General features: G+C 50.6%; 1 protein-coding gene across 3 annotated transcripts in view; it reads left to right on the forward strand.

Moving 5' to 3' along the window:
• The first annotated feature begins 352 nt into the window (after positions 1–352).
• Positions 353–17,643, forward strand: part of UACA (uveal autoantigen with coiled-coil domains and ankyrin repeats) — a 39,734-nt gene continuing 22,443 nt past the window's right edge. For all 3 annotated transcript variants that reach the window (XM_064157809.1, XM_064157810.1, XM_064157812.1), the window contains exons 1-3: positions 353–444; positions 16,452–16,585; positions 17,474–17,562. In XM_064157809.1, coding sequence (XP_064013879.1) covers positions 388–444; positions 16,452–16,585; positions 17,474–17,562 — 280 coding nt within the window. In that variant the 5' untranslated portion in view covers positions 353–387. The remainder of the gene's footprint in view (positions 445–16,451; positions 16,586–17,473; positions 17,563–17,643) is intronic.

Consider the following 17,643-nt stretch of genomic DNA (forward strand, 5'->3'; position numbering starts at 1 on the left):
CTCTCTATGGCCCCCGCGGGGCAGCCTCGGCGCCAGAGCGGCGCAGCGCCTGCCGCGTGTCCCGGCTCTGCTCTGCCCCGCCCGCGGCGCTCCCCCTGGCGGGCAGGCGGTGCCGCCCGGGGTCAGACCCCGCCGCGCCGCCCCCGCCCCCGCCCCCGCGGGCCGCTTTAAAAGGAGGAAGTCCCTCCCGCTGCCCCTGTCGGCGATTGGCCGCGGGGCCGGGCCGGTGCGCGCTGACTGGCTGCGGCTGGCCGGTGGGCGGCGTGGCCGGCGAGGGGTGGCGGCGGCGGCGGGCGGGGGCCGGCTCCGGCTCGTCCCGGCCGTGGCGGCGGCGGGTGCGCGTCGCGGGGCCGGTTCGGCGCCCGCCCGCCCGCCCCGGGCCGCGCCATGAAGAGCCTCAAGTCCCGCTTGAAGAAGCACGAAGCGGTCATCGCAGGCAGCACGGTGGGTGCCGGTGGGGCTGCGCCGGGGACGGAGGGGAGGGGAAGGGAAGGCCATCCCCGTGGGACTTGAGGGCTTGGGGTCTTTCTCTGGGGGCAGCGGCGGCTGCTGGCCTGGGGGGCACTTTGAGAGCTAACCCTCTTTGGGGGCTAGCTGGGGATGGGGCGGGGAGGTAAGGATGAGGAGCTGAGGAGTGGGCTCTGGGGGGGTCGGTGGGGCAGGAGGATCCGAGGAGTGGGGTCGAGGGACTCCGGGGGGTGGGCGAGGCTGGGAGACTGGGGAGGTGAGGGAGTGATTGCGGGAGGTTCAAGGTGTGGAAGTGCTGCGATGGAGCAGGAGGGCTGCGGAGGTCAGGGGTCAGGGCATGAGGGGCAAGAGAGCTGCAGGTCTCTGAGGGCTGGGGTGAGAGGAACAGAATGAGCCAGGCAGCTGGACATGGCGTGAGAGCGCAGAGTCTCTGCTCCCTGAGGAGCTGAGGCGTTGCTGGAAGCAGGGAACATGGAAGAGCTGAAGGAATTTATTGGGAAGAGAGTCCCTGGGGTGCGAGCTCTCTGGGGGAGCCCCTGGCCTTTGGTGTGAGGGGCTGGGCTTCAGTGAGCTGGGGATCAGCGGGAGGAGTGGGGGGGTCCTTTGGGATTTCAAGGCGAGCAGGGAGCCCCCGGGGTGGGCTGTGTGTGGGGAGGAGGCAGAGCAGAGAGGCTCTTCCAGCACTGGTGTGAGGAGAAGCCTGATGAGAATATTCACAGTGCCTGGCCCCCAGCCTCTTGCTGAGGCTGCCCTGGATGACCTGCAGCTGGGAAAACAAGCCTGCAAACGCACCTTACCTCTGCCTTCGCTTTTGCTTTGTGGCCCCACCAGAAATTAACACCTTTTTTTTTTTTTTTTTTTTGGTTTAATCTTCTAAGAGCCTTGGGAGTGCTGAGCTGTGGCTGGCAGCCTGCCCCGGGGCGTGCTGAGATGTGTGTGCATGGCGGTGGCAGCGGCCGGCTCAGCCTTAGTAATTCCTGTGGCGGAATCCGAGCGCTTAGCCCAGCGCACAGCAGGAGGATTCGCTTAGGAGGTGAACAAAAAGCTTTCAGGGCACCTAGCGACTTTTTGCAGTTGTGTTTTCTGCTCGTACGGGGCCTGGGGGGGGGGGTTGCAACCTCTGGAAATGAGGCACCTCCGTGATGCTGCGGTTGTCTGTGTGGTCTTCTCTCTGGCTTTCAAGATTGAGTGGCTTTAGGTAGCTTTGTTGGCTTTCCTTTTTTACTTCGTGCCTCGGGGCTGTGTCAAAAGCAGTGTGGCCAGCAGATGGAGAGGTGATTTTGCTGCTCTGCTCTGATGACACCTCACCTGGAGTGATGTGTCCAGCTATGGGGTCCTCAGCACAAGAGACATAGAGCTGGTGGAGTGGGTCGATAGGAGGCCGTCAAGATGATCAGAGGGCTGGAACACTGCATGTGGGGGGCTGAAAGAGTTGGGGTTGCTCAGCCTGGAGAAGAGAAGGCTCCTGGAAGACCTTTAGAGCTGCATTTCAGTATTTGAAGGGGACCTACAGAAAGGCTGGCGAGGGACTGTTCAGAAGGGCATGTGGTGGCAGGATGAGGGGCACTGGTTTGAAATGAGCAGGGGAGATTTAGGCTGGATATCAGGAGGAAGTTTTTCACAATGAGGGTGGTGAGATACTGGCACAGGTTGCCTGGAGATGTGGCAGAGGTCCCATCCCTGGAGACACTCAAGGTCGACCTTGATGTGGCCCTGAGCAACCTGATCTACTTGGAGATGTCCTTGCTGGGGAACTGGACAAGGGGGCCATTGAAGGTCCCTTCTAGCCCAGTGCAGTCTGTGATTCTGTGATCTTCACAGATGGCTTTTGCTGAGAGAGGGCTTTGCGAGGGAATAAAGCAATGCTGGGAAGTTACTTTGGTAAATCATCTCTAACTGTGACCTAAATGCTTCACTTGGAGTCTGCTGTGGCAGTTGCCCTCTTGAGCTTCTTGCTGTCTCTGTTGCTCTGCTGGACTTGCCTCTGGCCATGTGGAGTAGAAGAAGAGAGCAGATTAGCAGCCACACGCTGGCTTTTATCGCTCGTTTAAGATAGTAGCAGTCTTTAAAATACCTCTGTGCATTTGTCTTGGATCTGAAGCTGCGACTTGAAAATAATAACTCATTTGAAAGCTATGCCAATAGTCAGGCTTGGGAAGTGCTGAGCCAACTCATCCGACACGGTGACAGCTCCCTGTGGAAGTGCTGCCCTGTGCTGAACGTTTCCCTCTGCAGAGGAGTGATTCAGAAGTCAGTTATGATGATCTGTCGTGTGGAGGCTGGCACTGGTGTGCTGTTCATTAGTTGTGCTTCAGAACTGTTTGTTGTTTCACTGCGAGGCTACAATTATGCTATTTCAACAAACACTGGCAGCAGCTCTGTTTGGCTTTGAGTAGAGGTGGGGACTTCTCACTTCTGAAGGTGAAGGCTGCACAAACCTTCCTTCCAAAGCAGGTTTGAGCAAGTTTGAATAAATTTCAGAATAACCTCTGCTCTTAAAAGCTCGAAGGGAAGTTGTTTTCACAGACACCTAAATTCACAGAATGGTTTGAGTTGGAAGGCACCTTAAAGATCATCCAGCTCCAACTTCCTTGCCATGGACAGGGGCACCTTCTTCTAGCCCAGGTTGCTCAAGTCCCCATCCAGGCTGGCTTTCAATGCCTCCAGGGAGGGGACATTCCCAGCCTTCCTGGACAACCTGTTGCAGTGTCTCAGCACTCTCACTGTAAAGAATTTCTTCCTAATATCCAGTCTAAATCTACCCTTCTCAAGCTTAAATCCATTGCTTCTCATCCTTTCAACAAGCCCTTGTAGGTGGTGCTGGTGGTTTCACTTAAAGCTTCTAGATTAGAAGATAATGTCCACTCTTGATGCTTGGACTTCAGTTAGGATTTTCTGCTCCTTCTGCAACTAAATAGTAGACAGAGATCATTGTTTATACATGAAAAATGCTTCCCAAGACTCCCCCACTGGTTGAAGACCTCTGATGGTGGAACATCTAAGGCTGTCCTTCCCAAAGGAAGCTGAGAGGCTCTTAGCACTCCACTCCTTCCCTAACAAAAGCATCTGGCATAGATTCCAATAGATAGGAAGTGTCATATTTGATCAGAAATCATACTTAATACTTATTTTCAGTGAGATCCTTCCAGAAGCCCCCCTTTTGTACCCATGATGTCCTTGCTTCCCCTGCCTGTTACGTACTTTGGTTACGTGATCACTCCACTCGCTAATCAAACCCCAACATGGAACCTTCTATGTGGGGAAAACAAAATCCAGCCCTTTGGGTCTGTGTCAGTAGTGGGGCTGAGGGAGAAGGATTGGGGAAAAGCCAGGTCTCTGTTTCTACCTCCTAGGGAAGGAGGGGAAGTGGGTGGGAATCCTGCCAGCAGGAGCTTTATAGATCCTGCCTAAAAAGAGTGTAAAAGAGTTGCTTGTCTGAGAAAATTCATCCCTCCTTCCTGTCCCCACCTAGTGCTATTTCCTGGGGGGGTAGAGAGAAATTGAATCCCTTTGCCATGCTCCTGAACTTTTTTTCTCCAGCTTCAGGTAATAATTCCATGCCCTCTGTCTTCTGATGGTGATCCTTTGGAAAGGGCTTTGTTGCTTTTCTTCTGAAGCCATAAAAAGAAGCAGAAATTAAAATGATAGTTATTAGCAATTCCACAGTTCTCCAGAACATCATGTCTGGAAATGGAATGGTCTGGGTTGGCCAGCTCCAGCTGGCTGATGGTGCTTGGAAAATAAGCTAAGGAATCTATTGAGGAACTGCTGTGGAGTTGCTCTGTTAAATTTCAGCTTCATCATCATCTTAATTGGGGGAGTTTTAACCTTTCTGTCCTTTCTGCTGAGGTCTGGACATTAGGGGAAGCTTCTTCTGGACTGCTTGCCAGGGGATGAGAGTTTGCAGAGATTCCTGGTAGAGCTTCGAGCACAGCCAGAGCTGTATCACTGAGCACTGGTGGGGCTGCAGCTCTTGGGAGTTGTTTGCATCTGAAGATAGGACATCAAAGCTGGAGCTGGTGCGAGATAAGCAGGCAGGCAGGCACTCTAGAAATCATCAGCACTGCCTAGAGAGGCTGTGAGCAGTGAGACTGAGCAGATGTCAAACCCAGCCAAAACTTCCACCAGGCCTTTCTCCTCTGGGGAGAGCCATGCTGGATGTGTTTGGTGAAGAGAAATGGCACATCACATATCATTAGTGAAAACCATTGTGCAAGAGACAGAGGTAGCTGCCTGAGCACTTGTCCTGGTATGATGAGCTGTGACTATTACTTGAGGCTCTGAACAGGGAGGGGGTGTTATCCAGAGCCAAGCTGGAGAAGTGGGCCCATGTGAACATCATGATGTTCAACAAAGCCAAGTGCAAGGTCCTGCTCATGGATGAGGACAGTCATCAGTGTCAGCACAGGCTGGGGATGGAGAAACTGTGAGCAGTCCTATGAAGGAGGACTTGCTGGTGCAAAGCTGGAGATGAGCCAGCACCAAGCACTCCTAGCCCAGCCCTGGCAATGTCCTGGGCTGATCCTCCACAATGTGGGCAGCAAGGGCAGGGAGATGATTCTGCCCCTCTGCTGCACTCTGCTGAGACCTCACCTGCAGTGCTGGTGCCAACTCTGAAGTCCTCAGCACAGCAGAGACATGGACCTGTTGGAGCAGGGCCAGATGTGGCCACAGCAATGATGCTGGAAGCCCTCTGCTGTGAAGCCAGGCTGAGAGAGTCGGGGTTGTGCAGCCTGGAGAAGAGAAGGCTTCAAGGAGACCTGGTAGCTTTTCAGTGCTTCAAGGGGCTGGTTAGAAAGCTGAGGAGGGACTTATGAGCAGGGCATGTTGTGAAAGGATGAAGAGGTGATGATTTGAACTAAAAGAGGGAGATTCAGACTGGAGGGAAGGGAGAAATGTTTGACCCTGAGAGTGGTGAGACCCTGGCTCATGTAGGAGATGCCACATCCGTAGACCCATTGCAGGACAGGTTGTTGGGGCTCTGAGCAACCTGTCCTGGTTGCTTAGGTCCCTGCTGACTGCAGGGGTATGGGACTGGATGAGCTTGAAAGAACCTTTCCCACCCAAACCAGTCTGTGCCTCCACAAATTCTGTAGCTGGAGGCAGCTGAACATGTTTCAGGTGGTACTCACACCTCTGTTCCTGTGCACACTGCCCAGCGTTAGGTGGATGACTTCTGTCTGACAGAAGTGGAACTGTTTGGGTTGTCCCACTACACGCTTCAGCCGCTCCTGCCCCGTCAGCAGCCCATGGGAGGCACCACCTCTTGTCTGATCTGGCTGCTTTTGTTAGGGGAGGAATGCTGCTGTTAATTAGCTGGTTAATCAGTGGAGGATCGGTCTTTGTACCTGCAGCAGAGTAACTTCACAGTGATTTGTAGCAACAGACCGCTGTAAAATTGGATCAGAGAATGGTTTGGGTTGGAAGGGACCTTAAAGCTCATCTAGTTCAAACTCCTCTGCTGTGGGCAGGGGCACCTCCCACTAGAGCAGGCTGCTCAAGGCCTCATCCAGCCTGGCCTGGAACATCTCCAGGGATGGAGCATCCACAGTCTCCCTAAGCAACCTGTTCCACTGCCTCACCACCTTCACTATAAAGAATTTCTCCCCCATCTCCAGTCTCAACCTCCCCTCTTCCAGGCCAAAGCCATTGCCTCTCATCCTCTGACTACAAGCCCCTGTAAAAACTCCCTCCTCAGCATTCCTGTAGTGCTCTTCAGGTACTGGGAAGCTGCTTTAAGGTCTCCTTGGAGTCTTGTCTTCTCTACGTGAGTACATGAAGGAATGAAGTGAAAATCAGATATTTGATCTCCTGGTTTTAACCTATGGATCAAAGCTGAAGATCTAAGGTCACTTCTGTGTTGAGTTCCTTAGGCAGCAGAGAAAACCTGTGCTTGCTGGTGGCACACATCAGCTTGTGAGCAAGGTTTTGTCACTGCTCTGCTCTGTGCAGACTCCAAACAATTGTCATCAGCAGAATTTTTCCAGCATTGCTACTGTTGGCTGGAACAAAATTGCTGTTCCCTGTGCTATGTCTGTAGGCAACCCAGACAGAGTAGTCTGGAGGAGAAGGATTTAGGGCTCTGAGTTGATGGAAAAGTTCCAAAGGAGCTGGGAATGGTCGCTGGCAAATTAGGATGCAAATGTGTGCTGGGCTGTGTCAAGAGAGGTGTGACAAGCAGGACAAGGGAGGTGGATCTGCCCCTCTGCTCTGATGAGACCCCAGCTGGAGCACTGTGTCCAGATCCAGTGCCCCCAGCATTAGAGGGATGTGGAACTGTTGGTGCATGTCCATAGCAGGCCGTGAAGGCAATCAGAAGTCTGGAGCACCTTCCCTCTGGGCACAGGCTGGGCAAGTTGGGGCTGTTCAGCCTGCGGGAAAGAAGGTTCTGGGGAGGCACTAAAGCAGCCTTCCAGTACCTGAAGGGGGCTACAAGAAAGATGGGGAGGGGCTCTTTAGAACTACTTGTAGTGATAGGATGAGGGACAGTGGCTTTGAGCTGGAAGAGGGGAGATTTAGACTGGAGATTAGGAAGAAATTCTTTCCAGTGAGGGTAGTAAGACACTGCACAGGTTGCCCAGGAAGGTCCTGGATGTCCCCTTCCTGGAGGTCTTGAAGGCCAGGTTGCGTGAGACCTTGAGCAACCTGGTGTAGTGGAGGTGGCCCTGCCCATGGCAGGGAGGTTGGAACTAGGTGATTTGGAAGGTCTCTTCCAACCCAAGCCGTTCTGTGGCTCCCTGAAACCCAAGGTGACTCCGTGAGGGCATCATCAGGCAGCGTGGCCGAGAATCCGCAGCGCTGTAATTTTCTAGTGTCAAACCTGAGGGCTGACAGCACCATAATATTCAAATGGCAAAGCCCTAGCCTGACTCTGGTGGCTCCTCAGAGCATGTTTAGGTTCCAGAAGGGCTTATTAAGGCTCCTGCTGATGTCAGTGCTCCTTGAAGAACCCTTGGTACTCCATTTGCATGTAGCAAACCAGAATGAGCTGCTTGTTTGTGGCTGATGGTGGAGGAACACAAGGAGCACTTTGCGGTTCAGCAGAAGCTTTGGGGTGTAGCCTGTTTCTGGGTGCATTGAGATTCTTCAGGCTTCTTTTTTTGCCACTGCTTTATGAGTCTTTATCAAAGCTTTATCACTTTGGAATGCAACAAGTGGAAATATTTTAAATATTGGAGGTAGGGCCAATGCTTGAGTGCAGACTGCATCTCCTTAGCTGATCTGTGGCCAGAATGGTGCCGATAAGGCTCTTTGCTTATCTGTCTGAAGTTCGTTTGACCTTCTCCTCAGATCCAACCTTCTGTAGTGCTTTGTCAGTATTTCAGTATCAATATTTGTCATCATGCAAGTGCTTGCAGCACCTGGGAGTCTGAGGCTGTCTCTGTATGTTCATTTCTAAGTGATGACTGAGCAGGTTGGGGTCAGACAGCAAGGTAGGTGTTCTCTGTACCACACGGAGGTGCTGGAGGCTGCTCCCCTGCACAATGGTCAGGTTTTCCCTGCATGGTAGGTCAAGTTTCATCACCCCTTAATATTCCCTGATGGTTTGCTATTAATCAGGGGACGCACACAAATCAATCAGGCCTTGCATGAGAACTTTTAATCAGGCTAATGGTTCTTGCCTCCAGGCCTGAGGAACGTGGGGTGACACAGGTTTTAATGGCAGGGAAAGGCAGCTGGGCTCTGACCTTGTTGTTGCTTTCTCTCCAGTTCAAGGGGAAATACTTTCTCCTGGCTGCTTTTGGAACAAAGCTGCTGCAGGACCTGGGCTCCCAGGTGTTTTTGTGCTGGCATCTGTGATGCTTTTATTGCTCTCAGGGGTTGTAACCTTCTTTGATGTGCCTAACTCTGGCTCCAGTTCCCATAAAATGTACTTAACAGATTGTTTGAACACCACTGGTTTGTTTTCAGGGTGTGGAGGTTTTTCTGATCACTTTTATTACTGTCCAAGTTGATCTGTACTTCAGGGATAGAAATGTTGTGGATTCATAGAATGGTTTGAATTGGAGGGGACCTTGAAGATCATCCAGTTCCAACCCCTCTGCCATGGGCAGGGACACCTTCCACTAGAGCAGGTTGCTCAAGGTCCCATCCAAGGTGGCCTGGAACACCTTCAGGGAGGGGGCATCCACAGCCTCCCTGAGCAACCTCTTCCAGTGTCTCACCTTTTGAGGAGGTTTTAGCAATCCAGTGCCCTATGGTTGTGTGTTGGCAAGGAGGAAGTTGTGTTCAAAAACAAAAATTGGGAAGATTTGTAGGTCTTTGATTCATTTTAGCAGACTTGGCCTCCTTCAGGTGTTCCATGCAGAGTTCTTTCTGTGGCTTGGGTGCTGTTGTAGCTGATGAGTTCTTTTTCCACCTGCCCTGGCTGTGTGGGAAATGAAACGTGGCCATGTTCTTATGTACTTCTCTCTCCTTGTGGATTGAAATGACCTATTGGACACAGATTTGCAGCCCTTTAAGAGGGCTTTGAAAGGACTATTTGCCTTGTCATGTGGAGAGCTAGATTTGAGTAATTAATGATTTGATCTTGGTGAGAGATGGCAACTTGAGGAGGAAGGAAAGTGCCTTAAAGATGGGGTAGAATCAGGAGTATTAGTGGTGTGTGTTTGGGTGGTTACTGATTGCTAATCCTGGTTGTGCAGAGATTGGTTTCTAGCACCTAGTGAGGCCACAGCTGGAGCACTGGGTCCAGTTCTGGGCTCCACAGTTTGAGAGACAAGGAGATACTGGAGAGTTCAGCAGAGGCTCTGAAGATGCTGAGGGGCTTGGGGCATCTCTGTGAGGAGAAAAGGCTGAGAGCCCTGGGGCTGTTGAGTCTGGAGAAGAGCAGCCCCAGAGAGGATCTACTTAATGCTCAGCAAGAGAGCTGAGGGGGTGGGGGGGCAAAGGGTTGAGCTCAGACTCTTGCCTGTGGTGCCCCAATGACTGGACAAGGGGCAATGGGTACAAACTGGAACCCAGGAGGTTCCATCTGAAGATGAGGAGAGCATTCTTTGTTGTGAGGGTGCTGGAGCCCTGGAGCAGGCTGCCCAGAGAGGCTGTGGAGTCTCCCTCTCTGGAGAGCTGCCAAACCCAGGTGGCCATCGTAGTGCTGGGCAAGCTGCTGTGGGTGCCTCTGCTTTGGCATGGATGATCTGCAGAGGTCCTTTCCAAACCCCTCCGTGCTGGGATTCAGGATTAATTACAGGATGCAATTACATGAATCAAGCCTTGCAGCAGCACAACCTGCTGATGTGTATTCTTGACAGGAGCTTTTTGAGCAACACAAAACCAGAGCAGTCCCAGGAAGGCTGCTGTGTTTGATCACTGTTTAGACTGAGCCTCACCCACTCATAGCATTCAGTAACCTTCTGTAGATGGAGAAATGAGTAAATGAGGTGATAATGTAACCTGGGGGTGAAACAAGAACTCTCTGTTCAAGCTGTTGTTCCCTGATGCAGACTAAACATTGCCTCTGACTCTGTCAGTTTTGAACTCCAAAGCATTTGTAAGTGAATACAGACAGTCAGATAAGCAAACTATGGTTATAAACCAGAAAATGCCATTTTCCCCCTTCACATATGAGCTAACACTGCCCCAAACCTGCAGTAGTTTCTTGGCAGCTGGAGACCACTTCAAATGCACAGGTTGGGTGGGTATTGGCTGGTGTGCAGCAGGAAGAGGCTCAGCCTGGTTGCTGAGCTGTTTCCACAGCCTGACCTGGCCTTTCGTGTTGTCAGCCTGTGCAGGGGAAATAAATCAAACGACTTCAAAAGCAGCTGTCACCTTGTGCCATGTCAAATGACAGGGTGGGGCAGTTCAGACCTTGGTTTGGCTCACAAATGGACTCTGGCCTCTGTGAAAAGAGCAGGGATGTGAAATGTGCAGGGTGATGAATGTGCCCAGCCTGCCCTGCTCCTCCCTGCTGAGCTGGTGGGGCACACAGACGTGTAGTAGATGTGTAGTAATGACTCAGCAAGCACTCGGTGACAAAGCAGCCCTGTGGGAACCCCCTGAGACCTGAACTGGGAGAAACAGAATAGAATTCCAGACTGGTTTGCATGGGACCTTTCAAGCTCATCCAGTCCAACCCCCTGAAGTCAGCAGGGACATCTACAACTAGAGCAGGTGACTCAGAGCCCCAGACAAGCTGACCTGCAATGGCTCCAGGCATGGGACATCTCCAGCTTCTATGGGCAAGCTGGGCCAGGGTCTCACTGCCCCCAGGGTCAAACATTTCTCCCTTCTCTCCAATCGCAATTTCCCTCTTTTAGTTCAAAGCATCACAACAGGTCCTGCTTAAGAATCTGTCCTTAGCTTTCTGATCCAACCTTTGAAGCGCTGAAAGGCCACCAGAAGGTCTCCCTGGAGCCTTCTCTTCTCCAGGCTGAGCAACCCCAGCTCTGTCTCTGTCCTCCCAGCAGATGGCCTGCAGCCCTCCCAGCGTTGCTGTAACCTCCTCTGGCCCTGCTCCTATAGGTCCATGTCTCTGCAGTGCTGAGGACTCCAGAGCTGGCCCCAGCCCTGCAGATGGGGTCTCAGCAGAGGGGCAGAATCCTCTCTCTCACTTCTGCCCGCTCCAGCCCAGGACACAGTTGGTCTTCTGACAGATATGAGCCTAAAGTGAGTAGTTCTTGGTCTCTTCTTTGAGGAGAATCGTTCTCTGTGTCCTTTCCAGGCCTCCTCACCTGTTTCCACAGGGGTATGATGTCAGTGTGCTTCTTTAGGTTAGCTGAAGCCCACTGATAGCTCTGTGAGCTCCTGGTGTTAGTGCACTGGCAGTGTTTGCCCAGAGCTCTTTGCTCTCAGTGTTTGATGTGCTTATGTCACCCACTAATGGCATTAGAGGAGGCTGTGTTCCCTCTGGCTTTCCTCGTTAATGGGATTATCTGCCTGGCTCAGTGCTGCTGAGGAGCCCTGCTCACTTTCACAGGTTTATGTCAGCTTTGGGGACTGAAAGGTTTAAGAGCTGCTTTGACTTCCAGCTGGTGTTCCTCAAGGGAGGCAGATGACTGCTGGAGGTTGTTCATGTTTTTTCTTTGTGTAGTTGATGTTTTGGAGCTCCATAGGCAAAAGTGTTTAGAGATGCTGGATGAGCAATTTACACTGCAGGTGGAAGCCTCCTGAGCAGTAATTCTACACCTCAGCAACAAGTTAGCTTGTCACAATTTCTTTTTGCTGCCATAGTAGGACCATTTTGTGTGTCCCTGGCCCAACATTGCAGGAGCCCAGTTGATGGGGTCGGAAGGGACCTCTGCAGGTCATTCAGACCAACCCCACTTCTCAAGCAGGGTCATCCACAGCAGCTTTCCCAGGATTATATCCAGGTGGTCTTGGAATCTCTCCATTTCAGGAGCTTCTGCTGTATCAGTGATGGCCTTTGTTCTGAAAATCCCAAGTAAATTAGGTTCCAAGCTTTGGTTATGAGTGGAATGAGTGCAGCATAAGCTCTTTTCATGAGTTTATACCCTTGGAGCTCCCTTTCTGCTCTTCTGAATTTCCACTTTGATCTGCCTTGGAGAACAGTTCAGTCCCTGTGAATTTGTCACCAGGGTTGTGTTTCTCAAAGCTGCTGGGTCCTGCTGGAGCCATGAAGACTGAATTTCCAGAGAACTTGTGTTTGTGCTTAGTCTGAGCTGGGCAGGACTGGGGAATGTGGTTTAGCAATCCTAAATCTTGTGGTCAAGGCTGCTTTGGGAGGATCTTCAGCATAAAGGGGCTGCAGGGTGAGTACAGCTCACGAGTCATGAGGAATGTCTGCAGGCAGATAAAAATGGAGACAAGGGAAAACCTTGGGACAAACAAAGTAGAGAAGAAGACTGTTGACATGGAAGGCACAACTCTTACTGATGTGGTTTCTCATCAAACTCATTTCAGTTCAATGGATTTTGGCAGAGCTTGGTTTGGTTATTTTGCTGTTGTTGTCACTTGTAAAGTGTATTTATTCTTATCCCCTCCCCCCAAAATAATGCCATTTTTAGCTTGAGGAGACAGACTTGGTCCTGGACAGAAGATAACTTGAGATGACAAAGTCACTGCCCTCTTTTGGAGTGGCTTTGTCATGTGGACACTAATTGCAGAGAGGTCCTGGAATGTTCTCCTGAGAAACATGTTGGTGCTGGGAGGCCAAGGGCTGGTGCTTGCAGCAAGTTGGTGTGGAACTGTGTAGAAGCTGCTGGGAAGGGGTAAATTGTGTGTGAGTGATTTCAAAAGTCAGTTTAACCTCAGGTTGCTGAGCCTGGAGAAAAGGAGGCTGAAAGGAGACCTTCTGGCTCTCTACAACTCACTGGAAGGAGCTTGGAGCCAGGTGGGAGTTGGTATGTTCTCAGGAGGAACAAGTGACAGAACAAGAGGAAAAAGAGGAAGTGGCCTCAAACTGCACTAGGGAAGGCTTAGAGGAACAAATTCTTCCCCTTGAGGGTTATCCAAACCTGGCACAGGCTGCCCAGGACAGTGGTGGAGTCCCCATCCTTGGAGGAGATTTCAAAGCTGTGGAGTCATGGTGCTGGGGGGTATGGTTTAGCAGTAGACTTGGTGATGTTGGGTTAATGGTTGGACTTGGGTGATCTTAGAGTTCTTTTCCAGCCTGAATGGTTCTGTGACCCATTTATGAAGTGATTTTTTTCAGTCCCTTGTGGGTGCCCTTCAGGGTGTGGATGTGGTTTCTCCATCTCTGCACCGTGGTTGGACTCTGATCATAGAAGTCTTTTCCAACTGAAAACAGTTCTCTGATTCAATGTTCCTGCAGCCACAACAGTGTGTTCCTTGTCTTGTTGACCTGTTCCTCTAAATATGCCACTTGGTAGATCTCCATTTAAATTTAAACCTTGTGAAAGGAGACCCCTTCATCATCCCTGCTGTTAATCATTGCGCTGTCTGTGGCCTGTTTTCACAGCCTCCCTGACTCCTCTCCTTGAACATCTTGGGAGACAGCCTGGCAGCAGCAGCAGTAAGCTGAAACCAGGTTCTATTCAGAATGGGTTTCACCCCTGGAGAAGGAGGATTGATTTTGTTTAAAAGCAGAGGCATGTGTGTTTTCTAATTTCAAATGGGCTCCATTTCTGTCCAAATAGGACCAGGCATTCCATCTGCTCCGGGGCTGAGACTGTCTGAAGTCTGCTCCCCAGTCTGGTTTCGGCTTTGTGGTGTTGTGGAACACGGGGAGGGGAAAAAATTACTCCTGGGAGTATTTCAGTCCTGCTGTGTTATTAGTGGCGTGCTGAGTGTGACCTTCCTTAATGTCAGTGGGCAGCTAATTTGTCTTCACGTGTTTGTTATTTTAAAGTGAGTGCTTGCATGTCTGGGGAGCGGAACAACACCGTAGTAGAGTTTCATGCATGCTTGTCTCCTTAGTTAACATTAAACCTCAGATGCCTTACTCAGGGCAGGAGCATGCAGGGAATGTGTCCACAGCCATGGCTTTCTGTCCTGTGGCTATCAGCTACTGCCTTATCAGAAATAGATCAGGGTTGATGAGACTGCCTATGGATTGTTTACAAGATATTTCAGACCTGAAGAGGTATTTACTTGTGGCTTGGAGTCCTTCTGGCCACTTCGGTCCCAACACAGAAGTGAAAGCTTCCAGGAGGGTTTTCTTTGGGGCTGGCTGGTGAGAAGGGACAGAGCCAACAAAGGGCTTCACTGGCCAGGCAGCCTCTAGCCAGGGGTGTAGCCCCTGTTTATTTCAGAGTGATGAAGTCTGAAGATGATCCTGAAGATGGGGAAAATGGGGATCCAAGCTAAGTGAAGGATGGAACAAGATGAATTCAGGGCGGTGGAAAGAATCCGTGTGTGAGCTCTGCCCTGGTGCTTTGTGAGCTGCCCTGGTTTGTAACTTGAGGCGAGATCAACTGATTGCTTCTGGCAGCAGGAAGCTGCGACTTCTACCATGACTTGTTGGTTTGCTTGTGCAGCTAAAGACACAGTAGGTATCTTGGGTTTCCTATCCAGGGCAGCACTGCAAAAAGGGTAGAAGCTTGAATGCTGTAAATGCTTTGTAAGAGTTTCTTTTTAATTCCTGTGAATGCCCTGGTTTGATTTAGGGGGGGGGGGGAAACCCCACTAATTCTGTTTGGTTTTACTTTCCAGCTCAGTCTCCTAATTAACTCCTTCCTTAAATGTGAAATGTATGGGGTGATAGTATTTAATTACAGGAAATTAATGTGGTTTAATGAAGTGCTGTAACCAAAAGGGAGAAAATATTCATATGGCTGTCTTTAAATAATGCTTTGGATAATCAGATCTATTATCTGAGAGGGTGATTGGAATGGGCTGCCCAGGGAGGTGGTGGAGTTGCCATCTCTGGAGGTGTTCAAGAAAAGACTGGAAGAGGCACTTAGTGCCATGGTCTAGTTGATTGGATAGGGCTGAGTGATAGGTTGGACTGGATGATCTTGGAGGTCTCTTCCAACCTGGTTGATTCTATGAAATGAGGGTGAGGAATTTTGATTTATTAAATAGATTTATGAAGTTTCCCCGGAGACCTTCAAGATCAGACTTGATGTAAGCCTGGACAGCCTGATCTAGTTGGAGGTGCCCCTGCTGACTGCAGGGCAAGATGCCCTTTGAGGGTCCCTTCCAACATGATGCAGTGTGAAGGGTCTTCTGTAGAGCTGAGTGAGTTTGTGCTAGCAGCTGTAAGCTCCAAGTGTGCAGCTCAAGGGTCTAAATCCAGTGGCAACCATACCAGATGTGGCTGCTTTCCTTCAGGGATGTGAAATGTGTCACACACCATAGAACTCTGAGAGAGCAGAGCTTGATGCTGTCTAGGTACTGTGGCTGATGTAGTTCAGAATCCTTGGCAGAGGAAGCTTTGCCCAGCGGCAGAGGAATGTTGGCATCCTTCTGGCCATGGTGCAGCTTTTGCTGTGACCAGAAATGTCACCAGTGTCATGACTTCATTATGCCAAGCAGCCTGGCTTGGCTTTTAAGCTAATGGATGTTTTAATTGATTGCCAGCTCAGTGCTGTGCTGGGCAGCACCCATGGCTGTAATTTCATTAGCTGTCTATTTTTATTACTCCATGGCACTTTGAGCAGGTATTGCACTGAACAAGCTGTTGCTGAGACTTCATGAGGACTCTAATCTCATTAATCCTGAGCATGGAGAATAGATAATCATGGCCACAACTCCGTGGCACAGATCATTCTGCAGGTGCAAGCTGGTTGGCAGCAAGTTTGGGGTTTGGTGTGGGGATTTTTTATCTCCCCTTTTTCCAAGCAATCCCAGGCACTGGTGCAGACCTTGCTGCAGCTCTGGGCTCTGCCTGCTTTGAGAACTGGCTGGTTTGGCTTGGTGTGCTTCATCATGGATCAAAGGACACAAAAATTCAGTCCTTGCTAGCAAAGGCAGTCTAAAGGAGAAGGAAGCTCTGTCTTGGTAGCATCTAACTGGATGTTTTTTGACATGAAGTTTCCATAGTTTTTAGATTTTGTTTGTTGTTGTTCAAGAGAGAGAGGAATCTGCTGGAGAGAGTCCAACAGAGCTAGAAGAGTGATGAAGGGACTCAAGCATCTCTTATGAAGAAAGACTGAGAGACCAGGAGCTGTTTAGACTTGGGAGTAGAAGGCTCTCAGTGGCCTCAAACTGTGCCACGGCAGATTTAGGTTGGACATGAGGAATGATTTCTTCCCTGAAAGAGTGGTCAGGCATTGGAACAGGCTGCCCAGGGAGATGTTGGAGTAATCATCTCTAGATATGCTCAAGAAATACATGGATGTGACACCAGGGGACATAATCTAGAGCTCATGGAACTGTTAAGTGGAAGGTTGGACTTGATCTTAGAGGTCTTTTACAGCCTTTATGATTCTTTGTGCTCCATGTTGTTTTGGAAGCTGCAGGCAATTCAAAGCTGTAGACTTGGAATGTCTCTCTGCAGCTCAGTAGATGTTCTCCTCTTGAACATCAGAGGGAGGTGAAGTTTGACCCTGTGAACAGTCAGGAAGAGCTGTGTCTGTAGAGCACTCGGAGCTCACCTGCTTCTCTGCTTCTCTCCTGCACAGCTGAACACAGACTGGAACAAGTATGACGACAGGTTGATGAAAGCAGCAGAAAGAGGTGATGTGGAGAAGGTTTCATCCATCCTTGCTAAGAAAGGAGTCAGTCCTACCAAACTGGATGTGGAAGGGAGATCTGCGTAAGTACCTGCTGGTGCTCAGTAAGGGTTCCGGGAAGGTGCTGGAAGTGTGCTCAGTCCCTGGATCTTGCTGCTGCTCTGAACCCTCTCTTTAATGTCTAAATCTGTGTAATAGGCAGATCATGATGGGTTCTAGGTCCATGGGATTACTGGAGAGAATCCAGCAGAGTCTACAAAGATGCTGAGGGGCCTGGTGCATCTCTGTGAGGAGGAAAGGCTGAGAGCCCTGAGGCTGTGGAGCCTGGAGAAGGGCGGCCCCAGAGATGACCTGCTCAGCAAGATCTAAAGAGTGGAGGGCAAGAGGATGGGGCCAGACTCTTGTCTGTGGTGCTCAGTGGCAGGACAAGGGGCAGTGGGCACAAACTGGAACCTGGGAGGTTCTACCTGGACAGGAGGAGAGCATTCTTTGGTGTGAGAGTGCTGGAGCTGTGGAGCAGGCTGCCCAGAGAGGTTGTGAAGTCTCCTTCTGTGGAGAGCTTCCAAACTCAGGTGGCCATTGTGGTCCTTGACAAGCTGCTGTGGGTGTCCCTGCTTGAGCAGGGGAGGCTGACTGGGTAATCTCCAGAGGTCCTTCCTAACCCCCACCATGCTGGGATTCTGGGATTTAAATATTTGCTCTTGCTAAGCTGGGATGTTAAAGAGAAATTGAAAGCAGGTTGGTTTCTATTCCCCTGTGTGATTCAAGGTAAATAATGATTACTTGTCAAGAAAGTGATCTTGTTCCTTCAAGTAATGTCTGCAAACTCCTAAGGTGGATTTGGATGCTGGCCAAAGCTGGGTTTGTGCTGTGTCATGCTCTCAGTAGGCAGCTGTTTGCTTTGACTCCTGGTCAATATCACTGCTGTGTACAGTCCAGGGGTGCTTAAGCAAAGTGGTTTCTATTTTTAGATTCCACGTTGTGGCCTCAAAAGGAAACCTGGATTGCTTGAACACCTTCCTGATTCATGGAGCTGATATCACAGCCACTGATGCTGCAGGTAGGTGTCCTCAGAGGTCCAAGTGCAACTTGCAAAGGTTCTCAGCCTGGTCTTAATTTTGGAGTGGAATTAAGCTGACCC

This window comes from Pogoniulus pusillus, chromosome 17 (assembly GCF_015220805.1).
Source record: "Pogoniulus pusillus isolate bPogPus1 chromosome 17, bPogPus1.pri, whole genome shotgun sequence".
Classification (NCBI taxonomy): domain Eukaryota; kingdom Metazoa; phylum Chordata; class Aves; order Piciformes; family Lybiidae; genus Pogoniulus; species Pogoniulus pusillus.